Raw genomic sequence first — 8,956 nt, 5'->3', positions numbered from 1 at the left:
TTCAAGGTCAGTGACCCTTTCTCGTACCATTCCATTTCAGAATGGCAACATTTTTGCTTGTTTTTTTTTTTTTTTTACTGGAAATCTGAGGACTGAAAGATCTCCTCATATTCCATGAACAGCAGTTCTCTTCTCGTGTCCTTAGTCAATATCCAAACAGAGCTGTATCCTCAGCGTTCCGCATTAATATCTTAAAAGAGCCAAGGTCATAAAAGATTCCCATTCATTCGAAATCAGCGCAGTTCAGTGATTCTCTGAAATCTTCAAGGTCAGTAGCTAGACACTGAAGATTGTGTCTCTCTTCCGGGTGCAGGTAGGGGTACTAATATGTCTGCATGTTCAGGTTAGCGTTTGAGTGAATTGACTTTCCTGTTAGCCAGGCCACCATCCAGGAGCTACACAATAACAACCTTACACAATAGCAAACCTGGTCCGTAGGTTCCAACATATGTTCCCCTCCCTGCTGTAAATCATCTGCAAAGCAGGTAACCTCCTCTTCTTAGTGGTGGTTTTGATTATATCTGTCCATCATGCAACATGTGTATGATACGCATCACTATACATCTGTACATAGGTGAAGGAAGGCAGGGCGAGGGTTATTCCAAATAAATGTCCTCTGTAGGGCAAGAAAACTCCACAAACTCTTTATAATACAGCTGGAATGCTTTCCTATGAAAGAAGAGAACATCAAACCATGAGCAAATGATGCCTGTGTGAAATGCCTGTAGAAGAGGTTTCTAGCTTTTAAATAATATGTGCAGCAGACACATTAGGTTTGTATGGTTTATATGTGGGTAAAGGAATCTGACAATATTACACTATACTGCTTATTTGTTGTCATCACAGTACAAATTAGACAGAAGTTCAATACACACCCCACGGCTTCTGCAAGATGCTTAGTGGAATTTTCCGACACAAAGACATGGCAGGCAAATCTCTGATCTGCTGGGTGTTTGGTGATGAAGCCAAAGTATCTGTGGAAAGATGAGGAGAGAAGTCTTTGATTCACTGGCCAGTCTGGGCTGTCTGTTTGGATATGTGAAAGTGCCTGTTCAGCTAATCAGACATCAGGGTATCACACATCTTTCACTTACTTGTTGTTCTTGGGATGGTAGCCACAGAAAGAGATATTCTTCAGCTGGAAGAAGTGATTACACTCGCTACTCTGTAAATGCAGAGAAATGTTCGATTCAAGGGCTGGTACAAATACACTAGCTTAAAGCAAACATCACAGACACCTGCTGCCATGGCTGCTCATCTGTCACATTCTGTCAACAACACATTCTATAATCAAATCAGAAAAAGAAAAAGTACGCAGCTGGTAGCCTCCATTACTTCTCGCACAAACAAGGATTAAATTACACACCACTGACAATAAATGGTTTGCTCAGGAATAATCTATTTGATGTTTTTCCTGTTTTGGTATATCCCTAATAACATCTTTCTTCTAGTTAGAAAACAATGTCAAAAAGCTGCTTTTCTTCAGAAATCTCTTTTTGCACGTAGTGCAGAACTGATTAAAGTCTGTCTGGGAGCCTGAATTTAAAATGAAATACTTTATAGCACAAGATAATCTTTAATGTTGCTCAAGTTTAAAATGGTGTAACTTTACACTTTTCTAGTTATGTGATACAATAATGCAAGAACAGCTGGTTCTTCACCAGAACTTTCAGAGGAATACTGCTTCTCCATGACCAGTCTCAATATGAATCATCATGTTGCTTCCTATAACACCCACTAGAGGGCCCTGTTGAAGCATTACTCGGTACATAATCCATCAGTTCTCAGCTCTCTCTCTGTTCTTACTCTGTCATATGCTGCATAGTCATCTTGCACCACAAGCTTCACTCCTTTCATGTTGATTTCTAGGATGCACGATGAGGGCGGGTTATACTGCAGAGTCATCTTCCTATTGGTGGCAATCTGAAGTCATTGAAAAACACATGTGTTGAGAATATGGAAAGGGCCTTTGTTTCAGATTCATTTCAGTGCCTGAAACCTTGCAGTTCAGTTTACTTGTGCAAATGTTTCTGCCAGTAATTCTGGCAGCATTAAACACACGGCATATCAGAGCATGAATCATTCCTTTTGGACATTTGCTATTTTTAAACTACAAGAAATCAATTTCAAATTACAAAAATGAAACCAAAAGATTAAAAAATGAAAAATGTCCTTTCAGCGAAAGCAGTGTTCAAACCTTCTGCATGGCGGCACACAGCACGTCGTTTCCTTTGTGGTAGGGAACTTGAACAGAGCCCAGAAACTTCAGTCTGTGTCTCTCCATCCAGTCAGCACTGCTCACTATTCACAGTACAAACACATGGATATGATCGCAATGCTGAAGTAAACGCGTGTCATTGATGTATGTCCACATTTGTTTTATACAGTTTGTAATGGTGCTATATGATTCCTGAAAATTCCAGTTGGTGCACGAGGATTAAAGTCTTAACATCAGCACATTCCTGTCTTCAACACTCTAATGCAACTGGCATGTTCTGTAGTGGATGGAGAATGAAAACATGTTGTATTTCACAAGTTATAATAAAGCTAAATTCTGACTGGTATCTTAAAACAATTATCATTTCCAAATTCACATTTATTTTCCATGAAAAAGAACAAATAAGATGTTTTACCTTTAAGCTGCTCTGGTTCCTTGGTGACTTCAATAGCGTAGTATGCTGGGAAGATTCCTCTCGCTCCTGTGCGCATGTTGTACCCTTCATACCAGTAATCTTCTGCCTGATCCTCTACCAGTAAGGGGTCATCCACGTCCAGCTCCAACTCGTCTTCATGTCGAGGAACAAACCTACCACCAGGACAAGACAGGCACACAGGGAAACAGTAGTCATGATGGAGCAGAGCCATGTGATGAACAAATACAGGCGGAGCCTTGCTGGAATTTGGCAGAAAATGTTTGGAGAGTCTCTGGCACACGCTATTTCTGACATTAGTGTTTTAGTGTATTAGTGATTCAGGGTACTCTAAAGCATTTAGCAAAGAGTAGAAGTGCTGACAGGAATCTTCAGATCTGACCGACACCTGTGAGTCTTTGACTCCAAATTATGTAGCATTTATTATTAAAGCTATGTATATTTGCATTTTTTATTTATGTATTTTAAAGAGGACTTGTGAAAATTATTTAAAAGCATACAACCCTTGCTGTTTTGACCTATACCTTATATCATTTAGGAGGTGTTTAATGGGCTTTGCTCTTGAAGTTGATGTGTCTGGTTTATCTAACAGACCTTAATACTCAAACACACTTAATTATTTGGTTTTAAATCAAACCATGATGTTAAGATGATATAGTATGAATTCACTGTGATGGCATCATCATTAGCGGCTGCTACTTCACTGCCTTGGGCAAAGCACAGACAATACAGCGTGCAGGACAAGGAGAATAGTCCAGACTCTGTGTGTCCCATGTCCTGGCCTATTGCCTGTTCTGGACTCACCTCCCACTGTGTATGAGCACAACATATCCCCTGTGCTGTGGGGTTGTGCATGTGTGTTGTGGGTGTGTGCATGTGTGTTGTGGGTGTGTGCATGTGTGTTGTGGGCGTGTGCATGTGTGCTGTGGGTGTGTGCATGTGTACTGTGGGCGTGTGCATGTGTGATGTGAGGGAGTGTGCATGTGTGCTGTGGGCGTGTGCATGTGTGCTGTAGGCGTGTGCATGTGTGCTGTGGGCGTGTGCATGTGTGCTGTGGGCGTGTGCATGTGTGCTGTGGGCGTGTGCATGCTTGTTGTGGGCATATGCATGTGTGCTGTGGGCGTGAGCATGCGTGTTGTGGGTATGTGCATGCTTGTTGTGGGCATATGCATGTGTGCTGTGGGCGTGTGCATGTGTGCTGTGGGCGTGTGTATTTGTGCTGTGGGTGTGTGCATGTGTGCTGTGGGTGTGTGCATGTGTGTTGTGGATGTGGGTGTGTGCATGTGTGTTGTGGATGTGTGCATTTGTGCTGTGGGCGTGTGCATTTGTGCTGTGGGCGTGTGCATTTGTGCTGTGGGCGTGTGCATGTGTGTTGTGGGCATATGCATGTGTGTTGTGGGCATATGCATGTGTGTTGTGGGCATATGCATGTGTGTTGTAGGCGAGTGCATGTGTGTTGTGGGCGTGTGCATGTGTGTTGTGGGCGTGTGCATGTGTGTTGTGGGCGTGTGCATGTGTGCTGTGGGCGTGTGCATGTGTGTTGTGGGCGTGTGCATGTGTGTTGTGGGCGTGTGCATGTGTGCTGTGGGCGTGTGCATGTGTGCTGTGGGCGTGTGCATGTGTGCTGTGGGCGTGTGCATGTGTGCTGTGGGCGTGTGCATGTGTGTAGTAGGCGTGTGCATGTGTGTTGTGGGCGTGTGCATGTGTGTAGTAGGCGTGTGCATGTGTGTTGTGGGCGTGTGCATGTGTGTAGTGGGCGTGTGCATGTGTGCTGTGGGCGTGTGCATGTGTGTTGTGGGCGTGTGCATGTGTGCTGTGGGCGTGTGCATGTGTGCTGTGGGCGTGTGCATGTGTGCTGTGGGCGTGTGCATGTGTGCTGTGGGCGTGTGCATGTGTGTTGTGGGCGTGTGCATGTGTGCTGTGGGCGTGTGCATGTGTGCTGTGGGCGTGTGCATGTGTGCTGTGGGCGTGTGCATGTGTGTTGTGGGCGTGTGCATGTGTGCTGTGGGCGTGTGCATGTGTGTTGTGGGCGTGTGCATGTGTGTTGTGGGCGTGTGCATGTGTGCTGTGGGCGTGTGCATGTGTGCTGTGGGCGTGTGCATGTGTGCTGTGGGCGTGTGCATGTGTGTTGTGGGCGTGTGCATGTGTGCTGTGGGCGTGTGCATGTGTGTTGTGGGCGTGTGCATGTGTGCTGTGGGCGTGTGCATGTGTGCTGTGGGCGTGTGCATGTGTGTTGTAGGCGTGTGCATGTGTGCTGTGGGCGTGTGCATGTGTGTTGTGGGCGTGTGCATGTGTGCTGTGGGCGTGTGCATGTGTGTTGTGGGCGTGTGCATGTGTGCTGTGGGCGTGTGCATGTGTGCTGTGGGCGTGTGCATGTGTGTTGTGGGCGTGTGCATGTGTGCTGTGGGCGTGTGCATGTGTGTTGTGGGCGTGTGCATGTGTGTTGTGGGCGTGTGCATGTGTGCTGTGGGCGTGTGCATGTGTGTTGTCGGCGTGTGCATGTGTGCTGTGGGCGTGTGCATGTGTGCTGTGGGCGTGTGCATGTGTGTTGTGGGCGTGTGCATGTGTGCTGTGGGCGTGTGCATGTGTGTTGTGGGCGTGTGCATGTGTGTAGTAGGCGTGTGCATGTGTGCTGTGGGCGTGTGCATGTGTGTAGTAGGCGTGTGCATGTGTGCTGTGGGCGTGTGCATGTGTGTTGTAGGCGTGTGCATGTGTGTTGTAGGCGTGTGCATGTGTGTAGTAGGCGTGTGCATGTGTGCTGTGGGCGTGTGCATGTGTGTAGTAGGCGTGTGCATGTGTGCTGTGGGCGTGTGCATGTGTGTTGTGGGCGTGTGCATGTGTGCTGTGGGCGTGTGCATGTGTGCTGTGGGCGTGTGCATGTGTGTAGTAGGCGTGTGCATGTGTGTAGTAGGCGTGTAGGCGTGTAGTTCTCACCTGTACACTGCCCTGTGGTTCTGCTCCCTCTCTTCCCCATTAATAACACAGGAGAACAAACCAAAGGACTCCGCACCTGAAATGGGTCATGAGAACATGGCAAGAGTGAAAAACGGAAGCCTATACTGGACACCATAGTGTACAGAACAATACACGCATCATACTGCGGTCTACGACACACATACACATACACACACACACACACATTATTTATATATATCACATTGGCAGATCACTAGTTTGGAAAAATACCATGACATTTTCTGAGAAGTGAACCTCAAAACCGCTATAGCTATGCATCCACATAAAATGATGATTTTAAAACAAGTAATTAAAACTCTCATGGAGTGTTCATGTATAAGCATGCCAAGGTTAATTAGCACTTCAGTCACTATGGGTAATTTCCATGGTGTGAGTTAACAAGAATATTTTTCATGCATTATTTTGTGACTGATCATAATAAAAGAAATGAAGATGAAAGCTCTATCTACTTAATTTATAATCTTATATTCTAATTTTACACAGGAGAAGATTATAGTCTTCAAATATTCTGTGCCAAACCCTTAGAGCTTCACATATGGCCCAACCTACTCAATCCATACTAGAAACAATTATAGTTTTAGTTATTTTATAGTACAGTGATGAATACTATAATGTAGCAATTAATACTGTACTACAGTAATGAATACTTAATATATTCATAAGTATACTTAAGGCAAACACATGCACACACAAACTATGGCAGGAGGAAAGGCATCAAACACAAAACTTCTGGGCACTGTCAGCCTCACGTTTGGATTCAACTCAAAACTGGATTATTCTGCCATAGTTTATTCAGTGCATTACAGCAGGGCCCTCTCAATTAAACACAATGAACTGAAGCTTTAATCCATAACTCCCCAATGACTGTCAAATACATCCATTTGTCAACTGACTATAATTTTTCCATAATGCAAGCGTGCTGATGAGATGAAGGTTATAAGTTCACTCTAATGAGAATGTGGCATGACTGAGGTACTCAGCTGAAGGCTATTTGAGGTCATTGTCTTGACTCTTGATGTTCATAGCATCAAGTTCTAATACTGGGCTTGCCTGCAGATTCAGGTGCTGAACTGAATTTTATGCTGAGTACATTTTATGTTGAGTAAAAAACTAGAGATTTGGGTGTAAAGATAAACAAACTAGCATCCTGTTGCATCGTCCACTGATGGTTTTCACATGAGCGTTTAATCCTAGCACAGACATTTAAAACTCTGCCTTATCACCTATAAGTGGAGTCTCTGTCAATCTCAAATCCAATCATTTTAAAATGGAATAGATGTGTACTCTACTGTATTTTTGAACCAAACCATACTAGGAAAGTAAAAAAAAATAAATAATAGATCCATTAACTTCATAAGGCCCAAAGCATTAGTGCAATATAATGCCTAAAGTAATAGAACCTACTAGAAGAGCGTGAGCGGCCGTTCATGAAGACGTTGAGGAACTTTCTAGAAAATTGCATATCTGCCTCTGGAGTGGAGTCTTCTGATAGACAGGCAGTGGCTTCCCGTCTGACCCTGCCCACTCTGGCCCCTTCCACTTCCTCATCCTCATCCTCATCCTCCTCAAACTCCTCCCCAAGTGCCGACTCGTATGGGGATGAGACGCAGTTATCATACACTGTAGCCGAATCGCTGTCGTCGCTGTAGCCGTGGTAACACTGCCGCAAACTCACCAGCTCAAGCTGAGCTCCCTCGTCCACTACTAGTGTGTACTTGACCGAGTCATATGAGAGCCCGCTCGCCTCCGAGCTGCTCATGGAAGTCCGGGATATGCCAGAGTCTCTGTAGCCCTGCGAAAAGCTCTCGTCCTGGGCACGGGCTTCTCCAGCTCCCCCTTCTCCATAACCAAGCTCATTCTCCCTGCATCGTCCACTAGCACCTCTGCTGCTGAGGTCCAGCACTGTGGATGCTGCCATGCAGGAGGCGTAGGAGGGAGGAGCCAGCTCCTCTTCAGCCTCACTGATGGCCGGGTTCGTCTGGGCATAAAGTGGGGGCTGGTAGGGGGGCGGGCCTTCAGTGTCAGAGCTGACAGACATGCGGACGTGCTCGCCATTCTGGGCCAGCATTGGGGGTCTGTCCTGCTCCAGAGCCTCGGAGCTCCGTTGGACTGGCGTCAGGTAGATCTCCTCTGTGGGCTCCAGACGTACATCAGTATGGTAGCGAATCCGGTCACGGTGGCCTGCCTCCCCTACTACGCTGACCTTGGTGGGCGGGGCCGAAGCAGGGGGAGGGGCAGGAGCGTGGGTGTGTTTAGAAGAGGGCCGTCTGTTGGGTGTGTCAGTTGAAGTGCCACGGTCTTTGGTCTGGGTCCCACCCGCGCTGCCACTGTGTTGAACCTTGTCCTCGTCACTCAGGCAGATGTGCTCATGCGGCGGTGTGAGTTCACCTGAACACACACACACACACACACACACACACACACACACACACACACACACACACACACACACACACACACGCATACACACGCATGCACACAATGAAACATATGTACTATCAAATACAGCATACTGAGAAAAAAAGTCTCATTACAAAAACACCCTGATCTCCATTCAAGGGAAAAAGGTTCTTACAAACATGAATTAACGGTTGTGATATAATTCAACATTCAAGAAATGAGTCTGGCATGGATGACACTGCTCCATCTGAGAGGCTGATGGTTGCCAGATACACCATAGTAACACCGTTCTAGTCTCACACATACTCATACAAATAAGGTCATGATGCCACATAGCACAATATTATATGACCATTTTCACCGCTTTCAGTGGTTGTTCCCACTATGGATGACTGCCATAGCTCCCAAGTACATGCACACACACAAAAAAAAACAGTTGCCGCAACTCTAACCCTAAACCTAACCCTAACTCTAACCATAAACCTAACCCTAAACCTAAAACCTGAACCTAACCCTAACCCCTAACCATAGCCTTCAGCTCTTCAGCACCTGATGTCTGCATCTTTCTGAGGGTAACACATACCTGCAATGGTTCTAACCTGAGACTAAAAAACTTGCCATCACCCCCAGCAGCTCAGCCAGTCTAGAGTTACTGTGCTGGCTGTTTGCATTGGGCGAGGGTCATGCTTTTCTAAATAGGTGACACAGTGCTGATTCAACAGGCTCAGGTCAGTCCACCGTGGCTGGGTTTCTATTGGCCATGAGGTAACCTGGTGAGCTTCAATAAAGGCTGTACTGCATGCCAGGCTCATTGTGGGCTGTATGACGGTGTTTCTAGGTATTCCATGAACCTTTTCTTTGTTATTTATTTAGCCCATTTCCTAAGAGTAGGTTTCTGGATTATGGTGAGGAAGTCTTTCCCTACAAGT

The 8,956-nt window shown here is 46.0% G+C and overlaps 1 protein-coding gene across 4 annotated transcripts in view; it reads right to left on the bottom strand.

Annotated features, from left to right (window-relative positions):
- Positions 1–8,956, bottom strand: part of mapk8ip1b (mitogen-activated protein kinase 8 interacting protein 1b) — a 36,229-nt gene continuing 27,273 nt past the window's right edge. For all 4 annotated transcript variants that reach the window (XM_077023110.1, XM_077023111.1, XM_077023112.1 and 1 more), the window contains 8 exons: positions 7,032–8,015; positions 5,586–5,661; positions 2,634–2,806; positions 2,198–2,301; positions 1,807–1,923; positions 1,095–1,165; positions 876–974; positions 1–669 (listed from right to left, as the gene is read on the bottom strand). In XM_077023110.1, the coding sequence (XP_076879225.1) occupies positions 597–669; positions 876–974; positions 1,095–1,165; positions 1,807–1,923; positions 2,198–2,301; positions 2,634–2,806; positions 5,586–5,661; positions 7,032–8,015 (1,697 nt within the window). In that variant the 3' untranslated portion in view covers positions 1–596. The remainder of the gene's footprint in view (positions 670–875; positions 975–1,094; positions 1,166–1,806; positions 1,924–2,197; positions 2,302–2,633; positions 2,807–5,585; positions 5,662–7,031; positions 8,016–8,956) is intronic.

The sequence above is a fragment of the Brachyhypopomus gauderio genome, chromosome 12, assembly GCF_052324685.1.
Source record: "Brachyhypopomus gauderio isolate BG-103 chromosome 12, BGAUD_0.2, whole genome shotgun sequence".
Taxonomy (NCBI): domain Eukaryota; kingdom Metazoa; phylum Chordata; class Actinopteri; order Gymnotiformes; family Hypopomidae; genus Brachyhypopomus; species Brachyhypopomus gauderio.
Note: the sequence above shows the minus strand (reverse complement) of the source record. Positions and strands in the feature narration are given on the sequence as shown.